This window comes from Diadema antillarum, unplaced genomic scaffold (assembly GCF_040938485.1).
Source record: "Diadema antillarum isolate AM-2024a unplaced genomic scaffold, OU_Dant_1.0 seq00000583_RagTag, whole genome shotgun sequence".
In the NCBI taxonomy this organism is placed as follows: Eukaryota; Metazoa; Echinodermata; class Echinoidea; order Diadematoida; family Diadematidae; genus Diadema; species Diadema antillarum.
This window is the reverse complement of record NW_027271517.1, coordinates 530,108-550,187: the sequence shown is the minus strand read 5'-3', so window position 1 is coordinate 550,187 and position 20,080 is coordinate 530,108. Positions and strand designations below refer to the sequence as shown.

The 20,080-nt window shown below is 38.6% G+C and overlaps 1 protein-coding gene across 1 annotated transcript; it reads left to right on the top strand.

The window, feature by feature from the left end:
• The first annotated feature begins 2,182 nt into the window (after window positions 1-2,182).
• Window positions 2,183-14,227, top strand: LOC139735516 (RNA N(6)-adenosine-methyltransferase mettl16-like). The gene is made up of 7 exons (XM_071646271.1): window positions 2,183-2,507; window positions 3,661-3,801; window positions 4,842-5,109; window positions 7,149-7,218; window positions 8,126-8,215; window positions 10,584-10,751; window positions 13,408-14,227. Exons 1-7 carry the CDS (start codon window positions 2,183-2,185, stop codon window positions 14,086-14,088), a joined length of 1,743 nt encoding a protein of 580 aa, XP_071502372.1. The 3' UTR covers window positions 14,089-14,227.
• The last annotated feature ends 5,853 nt before the right edge of the window (window positions 14,228-20,080 follow it).

The following is a 20,080-nucleotide window of genomic DNA, read 5'->3' as shown; positions in this document are numbered from 1 at the left end:
ATTTCATCCTTTGACGATCTCTTCATGTGAAAATTCAAATTCTTACCTCCTCTCTTCCATGCAGTTTGTGATGAAAGCAACTCATAAATTTATGGGGAAAAAACTTACATTTTTGGTATTTTCCATCTGGCGACCCAACAAGAGTACAAGCAATGAGTCGCATGCGTACAGCTTGCACATGTTACAATGCACCTGCATCAGACCCACATGAACAGCTGTGCTTGCATGCCCTCAGGTTCTCAATCCAGCACCCATACACACAAAACACATGCCATTCGCCATTGGCCAGTACTCTCATACAAGTAGGGTCGCCGTCGGACAGTCATTTTGTCACTGTTAAGCTGCCACCCTTATTTTCTCTCATATCTAAAAACACAACCATCATTAAATGGTTCAACCCAATGCTGTAATTGCCAAAGTTCAAAATGATAATGTGATTTACAATTGCCTTCCCCCTATGAAAAAGTTGACGTGCCCGACCTGTTGCGTGAGCACACTCTACACGTAGTGTGTGTGTGTGTGTGTGTGTCAAACGAAATGCAGTACCGAATTCAAACACACGTACATGTCCATTAAGTTCTTGCCGGCCACACAGAGATTTTTCACTGTGACGGAAGGAAATGTTTTTTACTCTCGCTCGGCGTAAAAAAAAGAGTCATACACATGAAATAAAGTACGAGAGGGACAAACAGCGACAGGTGCATGAACATTATATAGATGATGACTGGCGGGGGAGGGAACATACCGAATGTTCCACCCAAAGGGTTTGAAATGCTATTGAGGGACTTATAGCCTCCCGAAATAGCATTTCAAACCCTGAGGGTGGAACATTTGGTACATGTTCCCGACAACAAAAGTCATCATCTGTTATATTATATGGGTTAGTCAAATACGTCAAATACGTCAACGTCAACCACCAGCACAATGATACATGCACAACTAACTAACGGCGCACTCGATCGCTCGCTTGCCCAGAGCCAAATACTGTGCGCGCGCAGTCTTAGGCCTTCTGTCATTTGTTACGTGAAAATGTTTTCCCATGGGAGAACATTCACCAGAATGTTCGCCCATGGGCGAACATAACGAATGTACCTCCATCACGTGACTGTGTTCAGCCAATCACTAACCGGTATTTGACTAACCCATTTAATATAAATGAATGAGTGGCGACTTCATGGTAATGGCGACTTAATGGTAGGTGACGTTAAAGGGCACAGCTCACAGGTAACTGTTTAAGTCAGAAAAATCTGTCTGTTCGGAGGAGTTTTTTAAATCAATTGTTAACATTTACAGGAGGGGAGGGGGTTGTGAAGCCAGACGTAGTCCCCGTGGAACAGCGAACTTATTCCCGATCTTCAGTCAAGGGAACAGCACAGGCTGCAAATGCAAATGCTCTAGACATTAATGTTAATGTGACCAGTGCAGTGGCAGTGGTCAGGTACAGGTGGTACTGTACCTACTCAACTAAGTAACAGTTAGTTAGTGGTAAAGCAGTGTGGCAAGTGGTGGGACCAGAATTTTATTAGACCCACATAGCATATTCTATAGGGTGCAGACCGTGCACACCTACCATTCCCTTGCATTATTTGTCAATACAATATCTTCTGGCTATCAGAATATATTGTGCTAAAAAATAAACCATATCTGATGGTTTCATAGAATTTCAAAGCCCATTAGATCTAGAGTCTACATTAAGAAGAGAAGATAACTCCAACATAGAAAAAGACTGTCGATCATTGGCAGTGTCAGCATAACCGATCATATAGGAGAGCAATGTAACACACACTAACACACACACACGCACACACACATTCACACATGTTTAAAAACACTGGATGCCTAACCGCCGTAGTTCAACATGGTACTTTTACTACTTAAGTACTTGTTTAGAAAACTGTCTACTCTAACATGTTTCTTTGACCTCTAATTTACCCTACATGTAGATCAAGGCAAGACTAACATTTTTAAAAGTCAATTTTAAACTGGATTAAGGAGAAAAAAAAAAAAAGAATGTCACCAATCAGTACTGTTCTGCAGATATCCATTCCTCAGCTCATCAATTTGAACTATTGTATATAATAATTTTTATCTGTTATTCATGCAGCATAACTCCTGAGTCCTTCCTTGCCTTTTAGCCGTATGTGGGACATCTGATACAAATTTGTATGCTACAGCTGCAGCCATGGCTTTCAACAGGTTCATGCACCCACGTAATCGATACAAGGACAACAGACCCAGTTTTGAGGAACTCGCGAGGAAATATCCAGAGTTTGGCAAGCATGTGGTACGCAACCAATCGGGCAGTGCAACTCTGGACTTTCACAATGCGGAATCCCTGAAGGCACTGACTTGCACCTTGCTCAAGGAAGACTTTGGTCTGAATGTGGAGTTGCCCCTTGATCGCCTCATTCCTACACTATCACTCAGGCTGAACTATATCCACTGGATCGAGGATCTGTTTGCGTCTTCCGGGCACAACTCTGGTCCAGTTGTTGGGATTGACATAGGTGAGTATTTGGAGTATTTGGGTAAAGGGATTTGTTTTTTAAGGGTTTTTATGTTTAAAGAAGTCAATTATGACAGTGATTAAACCTTCTGCTATTACATTAGATGGATTTCTCTGGGCTTCATCAAAAATTGTAGTGGTACTGTCTGTACCATTTATACTATTTGGTTATTTTCCTTTGTTTATAGGTAGATGAATCATATCTTATGTGATGATTTCATATCTGATATGTTTGTTGATAGTTGGGCAGCACCACAATTCTTTGCTTCAGTTTCTTTTTACCTTTTTTATTTGATGCTAATAACCTTCTGCTATTATACATTAGATGGATTTCTCTGGGCTTCATCAAAAATTGTAGTTGTACTGTCTGTACCATCTATACTATTTGGTTATTTCCCTTTGTTTATAGGTAGATGGATCATATCTTATGTGATGATTTCATATCTGATATGTTTGTTGATAGCTCGGCAGCACCACAATTCTTTGCTTCAGTTTCTTTTTACTTTTTTTATTTGATGTGAAATCAATTTTCTATTTTGCTGCTAGACTATTGAAGTTGTTTAGGTGTCTCTGATGCTAATGTAGCTGTAAATCAGTATGTTTGGTTTAATTTAGTTTCTGTGTTTTAGCAGTGCATGAAGATACAACCTCTTTGTCAAGAAATATTCTAAGCATACCTCATTTGTTGCCTGCCATACAATAGGTGAAGTCTTAAGTTGAGGGCCCATGGTGTCTTTTTTCTTTTTCTTTTAAAGAAAAGTCTATGTATCATCCTTTTGTATTCATTCTCAGTCCTACTGTGGATAGAGTTCTAGATTCATTCATTGCCATGCAGGTTATTGGTAAGTTAAATAACCTCATGGACTCTATAATGCGATGACACAGTTCAGTATACTGAACCCAAACCAATTACCATACCACTTGCAACAAAATGTTTGTGTGTGCATTGTTAAAGGGAATAATTCCCCTTCTCTAGATTGAATAGCAATTTTAGTCAATAGACGTATTTGAACAAAATGGTATACAATTCTCTGTACTGAAATTGCTACACAAATTGCTACGCATACGGATTACATTTTGTGTAGCAGTCATGTCCAAAATCCCAAGCAAATTGCTGTTATTCCCTGTTGTTACCTAACACTGACATTGTACAGGTTGTGGTGCTTCCTGTATCTACCCGCTGCTTGGGGCCCAGATGAATGGCTGGGAGTTCCTTGCGTCTGAGGTGGATGCTCTTGCCATCCACTACGCCAGGGAGAATGTCGCCCGCAATGAACTGACCAATAAAATCACAGGTGAATGAAAGACTCTAGCAATCTTCTTTTCCAAGGATTATGTCATATAGGTTCTGGGCCTAACTTGTAGAGTGTCATGTGTGGTCTTCTATGAAAACTGACCGAGTATGTCGGAAGGTAGCTTAGTTTTAAACAGTAGCCATGTGTGTAACACTTAGAATAGGACATTTTTAATGAGGAATTTAAGGATTTCACCTTAAGATACCTTGCAGATCTGAAGAAAACTGAAAGGTCTTTTGATACACTCCATACACTTCTTTGCAAAACGAGAGACAATTGTTAATAAGAATCTAGGAAGTTTCTGATGAAATTCAATTCAGCAATTGGCTTCTAAATACTGCAAGCAGAAAAATTGAAAGATTTTGTGTGTGTGATGACTGCCCTAGTTTAGATATTTGGCCTTGTTTCCAACTGCTCTTAATCACATAGCTGTATCATAAAGTATGCAATATCTGCTCTGAAAGTGCTGCTGTAGTTGCATGATTTGAACTATTAACACACTTGTATGCCTCTGCCCCAGATACCAGAGGTATTGTATGTCATACACTTTTATGCTTTATTTTGTACCCCAGTTCTAAGATCAAGCACATATCATTACAACACCAGGGCCCGGTTTCACCAATATGGGAACTCTATCAAGCCAAACAATGAATCCACAGTTTATACAGATCCTATGGATCAGATAGTTTGAAGGATACATGATAGACATTCAGGATTTATTGTAGAACTTGGCAAGATGGGTGCAGATATTGTTCCCAAATTGCACGGTGAAACATTTCCTAACTTCTGAGGACTTATTGAGCCCAGAATTATCCCTAAGATCAGATGAATTAAACTAAGGATTGATTTTAGAGCTTAGTGACACAGGCCCCTGGTCTTCAAGTTCACACACCACAGAACCTTCCTTGTTTATGCATGATACATTATACTGTAAAACTCTAACTTATATGTGGAGCGTTACAGGTTCTCTTTATGATTTTTTACATGCAGATTTGATTCAGTAAATGACAGAGTCTTTATTGTCTGTTGAAACTTGACAGTTGTGGAAACCTCAGAGGATGCCATGTTCAAGGGACTATTGGAGAGAGCCCCCTCGAGGCGAGACCACTACAGCTTCACCATGTGTAACCCGCCTTTCTTTGGAAACTTGCTGGAGGCGCAGGGTATCATGGCGTCCCGTAGCGCCGCCCGACCCGAACCGAAGACCGTGAGCACAGCAGCCGAGCAGGAGATGATTGCCGACGGAGGCGAAGTGGAGTTTGTTCGTCGCATGATCACGGAGAGTCTGCATCTCAGGGAGCACGTCATGTGAGTAAGACTTCTCTTTGACTTGTGAAACAGTGTGGCAATCACACAATGAGACCTACTAGTTGAAGGCACAAGAATCAATGTGTTTGAGATTCTATGTGAGGATATTTCTGCATTTAGGTTTTTCATTTGTTTTCACTGTGACGGAAGGAAATATTTTTTACTCTCGCTCGGCGTGAATATTTAGCAAATGAATATCTGTTATATGTTCAGATACAAATATTGTATATAAACACATAACTGTATCTTGTCTAATGTATGCAGATCTACTTCATTATAAAGTACATAACTGTATCTTGTCTAATGTACATGTAGGCAGTACATGTAAGATACATAACTGTATCTTGTCTAATGAACATGTAGGCAGATATTTCATTCAGGCTCATAATTTGATATGTACGTGTATGGGAAATTCCTTACTTGTGCCTACACTGCTGGATTCAACTACCAGGAGGTAAAGAAAAAGGATTTAGCCACACAGAATATAGCATAAAAGGAAAACTTGAAGGTGTTCATCATGATGCTTTTCAGTCTTTTCCTCTTGCCCCTCCCCCCCCCCCTGCAAAAAAAAAAAAAGTAAATGAATAAATAAATAACTAATGCTCAAAAGAGCTTCTAGTAATATTCTTTCCCTATGTGACCATAAGTTTTGTTTCCTGCAAACTTTGAACATATCAGACATTTTAGCATTTTGAACTTAACATCTGGAAGCAGGCCACTGGATTTGTAGTGCCCTGACTCAAGGCAAAAAAGGTCAAACTGTGCTTTCACATGCCCCCCCCCCCCCCATGTGTGCTTTGAATCTTGCTGCTGATCTGCACTGCACACATACACAACTCAAAGGCAAATGTGACCCAAAGCTGACCTTTTAAGACAGATGGTATATTATCACGTATCAGCCACTATTTGGGATGCCAATAGGTTGATAGGACAAAGCAAACAGATGTGCAATTTCTCATGTGATGTCATGACTGAATGCTTTTGAAAAGACACCCAATAGAATTATCATCATTCAATTCAATTCCAGTCAATTAAATCAAACTACAAAATGAATAAACAGAGTCTGATTCCCACCCCACCCCCCCCCCACTCCGAGATCACCACCAGTGCCGCGATCGCGATGAAATTTGGCACATGCGATACCTATGTCATAATCTACAAGATTGTGTCTTAATTAATTAAAATCATTGAGAGTATATTTTTTTTATTTGGTTTGTATATTTGTTTTGATATATTCAACAATTGTATATCATAATAACTTTAATTTCTTATATATTTTATTGTTTTTGGAATGTCCTACGTGTCCTTATTCTCTTTTTTACTTTTGTTTTTTCTTTGTTTTTCTCAATAAAAATTGTCATGGACCACTCATCTACCATAATCAGCATAAAATCAATCAATCAAAGTGATGAACAGTAAAAATAGTGGAGGTTTTTCTGAGTTTCAGGACAGAGCACTGTTTTCCATAGGAAATGTACATAAAATCACGTAATTGTGCACATTTTGGGGTGACATGCCGTTATTAAAATGGGCTTGGCTTCATAACAGTATGCACAGATGTTGCAAATTTGGTCTCAAAAGTTGCGGGAGACTTGAAAGAAAAAAGCCAAGAAGCCTTGCGGTGAAATCATTTTGCGTTGCAGAATTATTGTGCAAAACGTCGAGGGGGGATGTGGATTCCTGATTAGGGGTAATGCTACAAAGTGTGAGATTTCACATTTAGGTTTAAATTATACAGAATATGTTATACTTGCCAACTTTTACAATCAGATATTTTCTTAAATGGCCTGATGTAATGTCAATACCACTCTTTGACAATTGGAATAGTCGGTTGCCCAGCATAGCTACAGTTGTACATTCATTCTTTGTTTAGTAGACACATGTTTGTTCAATTGTGTCCAGCATTGCTTGAAATTAACACTCCTTTTTCATGGATTTGTACCTAGGGTATTCATTACCACTTTCCGAGAATGTATTGTAATTGAGAAACATATCAAAAGCACAGAATGAACACTGGAGTGTTTCCTTATCCATTCCAGGTGGTACACCTCTATGCTGGGAAAGAAATCAAGTTTAGTGGTATTGAGGGAAGAGCTACACAGATGCAAGGTAAGAGAGAGAGAAGAGATAGAGGTATTGTGGGAATGAACATACAATATATTTAGCATCAGAATATCAGTTTTGTATGTGAGTATTTTCTTGTAGGAAAATTGCTAAAAGCCCATCCAACAAATACCACACAAAGGTAATTGACAAATACATATGATTAAGTAATTAATCACTTGAATAGTAGAGATAATGCTACACTGGAATCGGAAAAGAACTCAAATACCAACAACTAAATTTCTATTACAACTAACTTCTAAGATGCCATTTGTGGACATAATGGACAAGAAATTACAAGCTCAAACTGTCATGCATGGTGACAATGTGGCTATCTTTGGATTATGTGGCACATTTGAGAATTTAGAAATCACACCATGAAAATGACGTAACTTGTGAACTGTATACATTTTGCCATGATTTTACCATAGTGTGATAGACATTTATACTTCATGAATGGACCTTATTTTGTGATAAATTGAAAATATGTCATGCTGATATCTAAATATCTGCATTACAAATATTTGTAGCTTTTTCTTGAAAACGATTCAAGTTATATTTGCCGAGTGATCATTTGTTTGTTACATTTTTGATCACCACTGTTGATCATTAAACACTGGCAATAAATCTTGGCCTGCACATGTCTTATAAGGAAGTGAAACCGTAATGAATTTATCTCAGCATGGCATGCTATCAATGCGACAATTTAAAACTGACTGATGGTTACACTTGTATCTATTCATTTCTGTTTATAGGCTTGAGCACATTCTAATCAGTAGTTATGTGATATCTTGATAGGAGTTTGTTTTTACGTGTCATTTTTTTATTTCTTTCAGTACACAATACTCGATGAACAATGCTGGTACATGATTGTGGAAAGTAATTCAAACATTTTCATTCCAAATTCCTTTAGATCCGCAATGTGACCTTTACTGAGTTTTGTCAGGGGAGAACGATGCGATGGGGAATTGCCTGGACCTTCCACGAGGACATTGAGCCACCCGTAAGAACCCAGCTTATCACTATGTCATTCTGATTTACTTTGTATACTTACTGGATTTGAACATTCATGTACGTGTATATATATCAATGTTGATACATATGTGATCAGTATATGTTATGTTTATGATATACTCAGTACTCTTCTTTGGCTGTTGTTCTGTTTTCATAACATAGTAAGTGGCAATGCTTCATCACTTTCACTGACTGTCAATTGGTCTATCTTTCTCTATCATGTCTACATCTTTAATAGTGCTTCTCAAGTGTTTCTCTATGTGCTTTCATTATAGGGATACTTGCATACCATCTATTCTCATAGCCTGTCTTTCTCTCTCGCGTGCGATAAATCGATCAATCAATCAATCAAGTAGCATGGATTCGAGCCTACGGTATTCGTATTGATATTGCATGGAATGTCCCTTGAATTCTCTTGAATCCCCCCCCCCCCCCGAACTTTATATGCCGCTGTCATCCTTTAAACAGTGAATGAAGAGTTTTAAGAATAGTTTGAATAATTCCACATCACAAAGTGAATAATGTATACAATGTATGTGAACATTGACCAAAGCCATACAGAGCTGGTAGGTTTCAGTCTCAAAGTCAAGATTTTATGCCTTTGAAGGTTTCTCTTAAACCCATTCATCATCACACAGGGGATATCTTACTGTAGATGTTGGAATATGTCCCCCCCCCCAAAAAAAAAAATAATAATAAATAAATAAATAAAAATAAAAATAATAATGATAATAATAATAATAATAGTAATAAATGAATAAATAAATAAATAAATAAATAAATACATTTTTAAAAAATAAAAAACTAAATAAATAAGTGAATAAAATAATAACATGCCGTCAATCCCTCGTTTGAGGCGAGTCCCCAACTGGGGCATACCCAAAGTGGGGTGCGTATATTTGTCGTTTGGGAGTTGGGAGTCGAAGGACTTGTCCATTGCAAATAAACTTTCTGCTCAGGCGTGACAAACCTGGAGGCCAAGCCAGGGTTTGATGACTCCAGCAGCTGTCGTATTACGTAAGAGCATGATAAGGATATCTGCCTGTGGCAGACCATTCAAAGTGAACTCAATTTTCTCTATCCTTTCTAAAGTTTTCAATTTTATATTCTATTGAGAAATTCTATGGTCATCCATTTTACATTTCGAACGAAAAAAATTGACCCGTAAATAACGAAAATACAGGAATAAGAAGGAGAGCATTGCTAGTTTGCCGGTGCTGACAATGTGCTATTTGGCAGTGAGTTACAACAGGGAGGTGAGACTACCTCCCTGGTTACAATCAGCCTGCTGACTGGATCATTGAGAAAGCAGCTGTCGTATTACGTAAGAGCATGATAAGGATATCTGCCTGTGGCAGACCATTCAAAGTGAACTCAATTTTCTCTATCCTTTCTAAAGTTTTCAATTTTATATTCTATTGAGAAATTCTATGGTCATCCATTTTACATTTCGAACGAAAAAAATCGACCCGTAAATAACGACAATACAGGAATAAGAAGGAGAGCATTGCCAGTTTGCCGGTGCTGACAATGTGCTATTTGGCAGTGAGTTACAACGGGGAGGTGAGACTACCTCCCTGGTTACAATCAGCCTGCTGACTGGATCATTGAGAAAGAGAGAGAGAGGGAGAGAGAGAGAGAGAGAGGGGGGGGGGGGGGGAGTGAGGGGGAGAGAGGGAGGGAGAGGGGGGAGAGATGGGGGAGGGAGAAGGGGAGAGCAAAATGGAATGACAATAGTTCCGGTCACTACAGTACAGGCATGCTCTGTCTGCATACGCTGAATGTCTACACTCACACACACACACGTACACACACACACGCACCATGGAGCTACATGGCCCATGCCAAAACCAAAACAATCTCCTCCTCTCGCGGTGCCCCCCCCCCCCCCTCCTGTGGCGCTGTGGCGATGACTGATGCTTAGATTAGGCCAGGGTCAAGAAACAGGTGTTTTATATCTTTGACTTTAAGTCATTGATTGCCAAGATATACACTGGCATTATTTACTGGGGTGTAGCCTCTTCAAACGAGAGATTTGCGTCATGATAGAATAAAGGAAAATAGATTGAAATAAAACAAAAGCAAGGCCAGCCTACTGTCTCTCTATGTGTCTCTGCAAAGTGAAATGTTCATGTATTACTTTTTTTTAAGAGTTATGATTATACCATTCAATGGTAGCTTGTCACATCACCTTGTAGCTGTCAGACCATGGTGTATGATGTAGGAAAAAACTGGCACCTCTATAAAGCTTAGAAATGTAGTATCATTACTCCTGATGACATGTAACTCGGTAGCTTTCAGATGCAAAGTATTTTTTTTCTCTCTCTCTCTCTCTTTGCCTGGCTCTCAACTTTCAGCTTCCAGCCAGCAAGAAGAGGAAGCTGATGGAACGCCGCCATCCCTTCATCATCCCCGTCCCCGACTCCTACATCAAGAGGGTGCAGGAGGCAGGAACTGGCGGTGGTCTGCAGAGCAAGATTCAGTCCGTGGCAACAGCCTTACAACTTATGATGCAAAACCTGCAGGTAACCCTCCTTTACTCTGCACACAGTGCTTGCTTGTAGACATTATACACCTAATGACTCTGGTCAAGAAAAATCATAGAGATCTATATCAATGGTATGACTGAAGAACCATCTCATACACATACACGCACACACACACACACACACACACACACACACACGCACACAGAGTAATATTTTTTTGAAAGTTTAACAAGTACGCAATGAATCTACCCCACAATAACTCTGCTCTAAAGTGGTTTGTTATCTACCATTAATATGCTTTTCTTCACTGATGGGCACAACTACCAATGTGTTTCCTTCACTGATCAGCAGAAATATCTCAAAACTAACTTTCATTCAGTGAGGATAATACAGTGAAACCCCGTTATAACGAGTTCGGTTATAACGAGGAACCGCTTATAACGAGGTGATCGCGTCGGTCCCGTTTTCCTTTGCGTGTAAACCTATGGCAGAACGAATCGGTTATAACGAGTTCGGTTATAACAAGATTCTGGTTATAACGAGGACAATTTCGGTAAATCATGATAAAGAAAAACATAAGCAATTTGATTGGATATAACGAGGTTCCATTTCTTGACCAAATTGACGCTTTCAAACACGCGACAAACTAAACATTGAAAACCGAATTCACGCTATCCACGTCTTTTCCCGTTTTGCAGAGAACCATTCCTTCCATGTTTTCTTCTTAATCACGCGATAAGACACAGGAATACCTTCCGATGGTCCTACTAAATTATTAAACATAATCACTTGATTTTTTTTTCGCGAGAAACGCGTGCGTGAAATGAGGTCAGACCACAGCGCAACGAGAAAAAAATAGATAACGCATTCAAAAACTTTTCATGTAGCGACAATTGTGACCAAAAATGGACAATTGGAATGCGTGTGCAACTCATCATTATATCCTTTAGAATTTTAGTTCCGACTTAAAGTTCTTTTACTGGTTTTGAACAAATATGATTTTGGATGATTAAAGCCGAAATAATAAAATCATGCCCCGATCCCGCCGGGTGACAGTAGCGTTAAAATAGTTGAGTAACGCATGTTAACCTACTTAATCGGTGCTCAGAAAAAGGAACAAGCGCATTTATTAGTAATAATAGATCTGAATTTGTTCATTATCATTTAACAAATGATAATCTAAATATGAGTGTGTATGATCAAAGCAAAAATAATTAGTGAAATCATCGCTATCCCGCCAGGTGACAGTAGAGTAAAAATAGTTGAATAACGCATGTTAAGCTACTTAATCGGTGTTCAGAAAAAGAAACAAACGCATGTATTAGTTTGAATAGATCTGGATTTGTTTGTCATCATTTAACGAATGATGATTTAAATATGAGTGTGTATGATTAAAGCCGAAATAATTAATGAAATCATCGCGATCTCGCTGGGTGACAGTAGCGTAAAAATAGTTGAATAACGCATGTTAACCTACTTAATCGGTGCTCGGAAAAAGAAACAAATGCATTCAACAGTTCAAGAACGGATGTACAAAAACGCGAAGAGATTTTCGGAAGAAAATAAAGAACATATTTCTAATCCCTTCAAGCGCAACGGTCATACATTGTATAAAATTACAGCCAAATGATTCATGAAATTATCGAATTCCCGCTGGGCACCAACAGCGTAAAATACCTCGCAAGTTAGCGGTAAACAACGCACGTATGTTACTCTGAAATCATCGCGATCTCGCCAGGTGACAGTAGCGCAAAAAAGTTGAATGACGCATGTGAACCTAAATCAGAAAAAGAAACAAACGCATTAATTAGTTTGAATAGATCTGGGTTTGTTCAATATCACAATTTTAACACTGCATTTCACAATGGTGACTTTTTCTTTCTTTCAGAATGGTCTACCAGGTACACATTTGCGTAAAAAGGATGACAACCTCCCACATTCAATCCTGTCGCATATTTTTCAAGAACGGTCGTACAAAACGCGAAGAGATTTTCGGAAGAAAATAAAGAACGCATTTTTAATCCATTTGGGCGCAACGATCATACATTGTACAAGATTACAGCTGAAATGATTCATGAAATCATCGCATTCCCGCTGGGCACCAACAGCGTAAAAATACCTAGCAAGTTGCGGTAAACAAGGCCTGTATGTTACTCTATATATTTGCGCTGGTGTTTAGAACAAGCTAAACAAACAAGAGTTACAATAAAGAATTCACTTATCATTTCAGCCCCTATTTCTTCGTCTAAGTCACAAATGATTTCCCTTTTTCTCTAAATAATAACGCTCAATAATTGTGTAATAGCAACGCAAAGGATATGTTCTTAAGTTTCATTGATGGGTATACGTCATTCTTATGTTTTTCTTTGTTTTTGATGCGTACGGTTATAACGAGGTACCGGTTATAACGAGGTAATATCGCCGGTCCCACGGACCTCGTTATAACGGGGTTTCACTGTACTTGCCTTCTAAAGTATATTGGACTAGAATGGTCATCATGTTGCAGTTTTATACACAGGTAAGATGATTTTACATTATGGCAAAGTTTTGGCAGTGGTTGACCAAATGGCAATACAAAAGCTCTGTAAGAACAGGAGCCCTTGTGAGTTAGTTACTGTGATAAATTGCAATGAGGATGAGTGCTGCTCCTCACTCAAGTTGCACATTTTTTCCCTTCTTTTTTTTTTGCCAGATGGAGGTAGACCGAAAGCAAACCTCCAAGTGGTGTGCCAAGTTTGAGTTGAAGGCCCAGCACAACACCTGGTCACACCAGCGTCGAAAGCGGCGCAAGGAAAAGCAGCGACAAGCAGAACCCGTCCTCTCTTCAGCAGCGCCAGAATCCTCAACATCTCAAACACAGAATCAGGAAGACAATTACCAGTGGCAAGGGGAAACTTCGTCATCATCATCTCTGTCCCAATCAAGGGCATCTATTACCATTGCGACCCATCTCTCTGCATCTCACAAAGACCTTAGATCTCCCCTGGATGATTCAAATACCACTTCGCCAGTTGCTCAAACAGGAGGAGAAGAATCCTCGGCTTTGGCAGACATCGCCTCTTCCAGCACTGGCCATCCTAGGGATGGAGAAACATCTCTTGACCACCGTCCATCTCAGACTTCTGTCCAGCTTCTGGCAGAACCATGCGAGACCCACATCGCATCGCTGTCGAAGACGGACGAGGCACCGAGTGGGTACCAAAGGTCTGATGGATCGTCAGATGATGCAGACGACAACTTCCCGCTGGTGCTGCAGCTGGAGGTTAAACTCGGCGAGAAGAGAGCAATCGTTATGGAGACCAACGTGGAAGACAACTCAAAGAGACATCTGCTCCACCAAGTTGTACAATACATCAAGAACCAAATGAAATGAAGGCCTTGTGTCCTGTAAGATGAAAACAGCAAGGACCTGTTTGGAGCATATTTTGAACAATGAGCAAGACCCATAAACAGATCAGGAAAAATAAAGTGAAATTTGGCTGACTTGATCTGCTTTTTGTGATTGCATCAAGAAGGACAGAATGCCAAGTACTGTGAAAATGAAAACTTTTGTGCTATTTGTTTTTCACAGTGGGCTGTTACATGAAATATCAAGGTCTGTGTTTGGGTACTTTTTTTAGCATGCCAACCATGGAAATGATATCTGCGTGAGCAAAGTAAAGCATGTAGGTATTGATACATTCATATCACATGCTACATCTAGAGAGAAATTGTAATTTGTTCTCATGTGCCTGTTAACATGCTCTATTTACTAAGTGTGCCCATCATTGTCACTTGAATAATTTTGTTCATTAAGCCAAATATTTTTTATACATTTGTTTTGTAATCTTTGTCACAAACTTTTTTTTTCAATTTTGAGAAGGAAATCAACAAGTAACGCTGAATTTTTTCAAAAACTTATGTGTAAAAATATTGTTTTGATATTCAGTGCTCTCCATTAGATTATAAAACTGTACTGTCATCTATTAAAAGTAATGCACTTTTTGTAAGGAGTTTACTAAATTCATTCATGGCCTAGTTTCCTTTAATGGTTATTTCCAGTAATCCAAGAAATGTAGAAACAAAACTGTGTTTTGTCGTGAGGTAATTATGGGATCAATACAGTAATGTTGACTGACAATAGATATGATAGTAATAATAATGATAATGATAGCAAAGTGAGAATATACAAAGTATTTTTCTAGTGGTTTCTTTGTCATGCACTATTTCCCATGGACAATATGTTATCACACCATTTACTGTCAGCTTCTGGGTTAGAGTTTCTGCTCCACTCCAGAAAACTCCCAAAGATATCTCATGTTTTGCTGGCTATGGTTTAAAAAAAGAAACTACAGAAGAGTCAAATTTTAAACCTCATGGTAAAGAATATCTCAGAAGAGGGAAAATGGAGGTAGTACGATGGGTCTGTAGAAATTGTGTGGGAGACTGATCCATGTTTTTCACTCCAGGAATAAATGTACTCATATATACTACAAGTTTCCTAGACAAATCTATGTTTGAGGTGTAGTCTTTTGAGAATATTTTGTCAAATGAAAGGAAGGTATACCAGAGCTGCCAAGTCACCCTGATCTGCAGGAGACTTTCTGAAAACTTGGATTTTTATGCCTCCGCCACAAAGTGGTGCCAGAGGCATGTTTTCGGGTTGTCCGTAAGTCCGTACGTACGTCCGTCCGCATTCGTTTATGCGATAACTTGAGAAATATTAACTGGAATTTTACCAAACTTGGTCCAAGTATAAAGTATGATGGGGCAATTACTTGATTAGATTTTGGGTGAAATCGGCCAAAGGTCAAAGGTCAAGGTCAAATCATGAAATTGTATCCGTTTATGCGATTACTCAAGACTGGATCGAGCAAATTTCACCAAACTGTGTCTGAGGATGATGTATGATGGGACAATTACATGATTAGTTTTTAGTGAAATCAGACAGAGGTCAAAGGTCAAAGATCAAGGTCAAATCCTAAAATTTATCCGTTTACGTGATAACTCAAAACTGGATGAAGCAGCTTTCACCAAACTTGGTCCAAGGATGATGTATGATGGGGCAATTAGTTGAGGAGATTTTAGTGACATTGGCAAGAGGTCAAAGGTCAAAAGGTCAAGGTCAAATGCTAAAAATGTTGTTATTTCCCCCATATCTATGCAATGCCCGAAGATATTTTATTGAAACTTAGTGTAGACATTTACTACTGCGTAGAAATTACTCAATGCATAAACTTATAACAGGGTCGGTCAGGAGTCAAGTAAGAATCCTCAATTCCCCAAATATGTGTACCTGCACTCTTAGACAATTATAGCAAACCCAGTTTGAGGAAAGTGAACATTCAAGATATTTCTGACAAACCTGTCATATCAATATTTTGCCAGTTATGTGAAACTGTCATCACACATTGTGAAGACATTGTACTATACACCTATTCAAAGGGAGAATCATGCATTATGGCGGAGGCATCAGTCGCCATAGCGACATTTCTAGTTTTTCTTTGTGTTTTCAAAAGAGAAAATATTTAAAAGATATCCATGATTGAGGGTGGTCCACAGCTTGAAATTTGAGCATGTTACAAGCTCTAAATGTGAAAATATTGCAAAAATTGTATGTGCACAGAGCGCACATCACAAACAATTTTTCAATGTATTCTTGTTGTGCTGCTTACATGCGATGTTCTGTCACATTTTGCATATCAAGTTTTACACGTTTTTCACATTTGAATATATTTCATCTTGAGCATGTTGCCAATTTTCAAGGATGTTGCATAGCTTGTTGCTGGCTCTTGAGGATGTTGCACAAATATTTGAACATTTTGCAACGACATGCTCAAACCCCTTGTGGACCACTCTAAATTGATTTGGTAATGGCATGTACTTCTGCCCATTGAGATGCATGTAACACACAAGTAATATTGTACATGTATCTCCCTGATAACTGGGGAATGTGTTATTTTGATGGATAATTGTTGATAACCCTGGTATACCACTGTATATACTATTGCTAGTGAATCTGATCGCATGACAGTTAGTTTGAAGGTCAAACGTTCACATGATATGGGGTAAAAGTTTTTGGTATGTGCACAAACGAAGGGCATTATTATCCACATCACAAAGAATCAGTCACATTTTTTTTCTGTGTAGATAAAAGCTATTTTTAGTATGTGCTGAAAGGAGTATCAACCAATAGGGATATTTTCTTCTTTGTTGACATTGCTTACTGTTCCATCCAGTCGTAGCAATCATTTGTGGAAGTGCAATCAAGTGTTTATTGCCAATGGGTGTGTAGAAAGGTCATCAAAATTGTTAAATAAAAGATAGAAAAATATAGCACTCATTGTCATCATCCCATCCTTTTGTTTACATGTTTACCTTTCTATATAGGGGCAGTGTGGGGGGGGGGGGAAGATACATACAAGGGCACACATACTTTCATAGATATTTTGACACCAAACATCTAAAAATTCCACATTGTATTCAGCTTGATATCCTGGTGTTCAGTTAAACAATGTTTTCACGAATGCAAAATTAATCTTTGAGTGCAGAGGGCTATTTGTAGTTGTTACTGAACAAAGAACTCCTATTTTGGGGGGCAAATTTTTTCAAGTAAAATGGTATGTTAATTAAGCAAAATCAGCAAGCTAAAATATTGTCTCCTTGTGAACATATGCCATATACTTCACTTCGAAAGTGAGAATTTGCTCATTGTGCTGAAAATCAAAGGGATAAATGTGTTTGTCATTCTGTTGCAATTCATGATCACTCACAAAATTGCCTTAAACAGCCGGTACCACAAAATACATGTATATGGTATGTACAGGCATCCCTTTCCGTGTACTTCAATGACTGGAACTTCGTAAAGTTGTGTTGACTTCACCTAGGCCCTCTGTGGTCAGGCAGTTTGTGGAGGAGGATGCATAGAATGTCTTTGAATAATGACCATTGCATCTAATAGACCAGTTCGTAATTCCACTTTGCGCATGAGCAGAAAAAGGTCATTTGTACCAACAGGCATTTTGGTTTATCATTTCACTGAAATGAGCATCTGTGATGTGATGATTATTCATGTGATCCTTACCTGATTAGTGCTTGCCAGCACATCCACCTGATAGCAAGCCTGGCATTTGCAGTATCAAAAGAAAAAGGTTGTTATTGCATTCCATACGAAACAATAAATTAGATGCCTGCTAAAATGTCAACTGACGGACTATTCTGGTCACCTGGTCTAAGCACAAGCTCATTCTTTGTTTGGACATGAATTCCACAAATTGCTATGTCGGGCAAGCTTATGCATTATACCGCTTTGAAAACGAGTGAAGTGCCTAACCAACTGAGAAAAAAAGAAAGGTCATTTGTACCAAGGTGTACATGGGCTAATTACGAACTGGCTAATTGTGAACAAGACTTGTCATTGCTTGCAGTGTGCTACATGTATTAGTGTCTGTCTGCATGTTTTGCTTTTGATTTTCTGAGGTGTACCATTTTTGTTTTTCAAAAAAAGAGACAAATAAATCACCATTTGTGTGCTTTCTTCCAACCCAGTCTACAACACTCTCCATCATACAGACACAAAACTTCACAATGTATACAATCCTTCAGGGAATATCATTCTTTTATTTGACTAAAAGAGCTTACAAGTGACCCTTTGCGAAATTCACAGACATGGTAATCAAACATGATCTGATCCAGAAATGCACCACATAACAGAGAGGATCTCGGCATATAGTCACATAATTTTCTGTTAACATTACACACTGAAATATTCACTAATATTCTACATGACCATATATTTTTCTTCTTATGCTGTATATAGACTGCCCAACTTCTTCTGCAGGATGTACATGTACATGAACTAATTGGCTTCACTTAAATAGTGTTAGCTGAATTTGAAGACTGGTAAATAATGCAAGAGATCCTGGAAACATGCTCAAAACTTGGTAACCTTCATCATGTCGCTGGAACGATGACAGCTGCCAATCATGTGATGTGCACTGAAATATTTGCTCAAACTATTCAAAATTACCTAGACATGGCATTGATTCAACCGGGGTGGTATAAACAGACCTTGTGAAGTGTTTGGATAAGCACAAGGGCAGTCTGCTATTATAACATCATCTTTCAGATTGCAATTCCACTCTATGTTCAATTTGACCTTCATAAACAGAGCACACAGGGAACCTCATTATAACAAGGGCCTAAAAATCATGAATCACAATAACCTTGTTACATCTGATTTCACACTGCATCAAGGTATAAAATCAAAGAAATATGTTGAGTTCGGACCAGCAAAAAAATCACCAAGCTTTACGGAGGCTTAGTTATACCGAGCTCTCTGTGAGGTTCCACTGTAAAACCATACAGAAAGGACAAAGCTTTATCAAAATTGACATACAGGAATAAAAATTATAAAATTTTATAACAGGTAGATCCATGTGTCTTTATGAAACAGTGACATCAGCTTGAGACTACATCTATGCAAATTAGAAGAAGATGATGATGTCGCTGTCTTGTCAAGTCTCCTACGGACCTGCACACAAATGTACACTGAATTTCCTCCATTTCATGCAATCATGAAGGAACACACTGCATCAAATTATGAGATTATCAAACACAACAATGACTTACAGGAGTGAAGGGGAGATATGTAATTTTGTGTACAGTCAAGTAAATGAGGAAATTGTCAGGTGATGACATCATCTCTTCATCTAATTTGCATATTTGGGTGTGGCCAATATCACTATTTAATGGAAACATGTACACCTTAAATATTCCATAGCCTCATCGTATGTCAAACGGTGATAAAAACCTGAATTATTTTGTTTGCTTGAATTTGCGTTTGAAAGTCAATCTGAACATAACAGTAGAATCGCACTGTACAATTTGTTTGCAGCCTAATTCAGCAATGGTGTGTGTAGACAAGACTGTGTTTGTATAGTAATCTATTATGGCATGAATTTCATCATTTGTTATGGTATGGTACTGATTTCACTCCGACAAGGCTGTTTACAGCTAGTGAAACTCCACATCTGCATGTGTTTAAGCAGTCGGAAGAAGTAGCTGTCTTAAACATCGGACACATGGCATCTTCATGTTCCCACAACCCTTACAAAGTAAGACTAAGAATATTGAACTATCCGCAGCCTCGGCGAACCAACAAGTTCGTGAGACATTCTGCAGAATAATAGTGGCAAAAATGGATAACTAATATTATACAGTTATATTCAAATGTATTGTTAGAGCATGTAATAAATATAAGAAGCCAAGTAAATGTTGAGACTGGAGGAGCAATTTTCTACTTTGCATGCAAATGCTGACTCCAAATTCCAAGACTGAGCACAATGCAGTATCTACTAATAACAAATCTTCCTCTACTATTATCT

Coding starts and splice junctions, on each gene's coding strand:
- LOC139735516 (XM_071646271.1), top strand. CDS start 2,183: ATGGCTTTCAACAGGTTCATGCACCCACGTAATCGATACAAGGACAAC. Junction 2,508..3,660: donor AGTTGTTGGGATTGACATAG/GTGAGTATTTGG, acceptor GACATTGTACAG/GTTGTGGTGCTTCCTGTATC. Junction 5,110..7,148: donor CATCTCAGGGAGCACGTCAT/GTGAGTAAGACT, acceptor TATCCATTCCAG/GTGGTACACCTCTATGCTGG.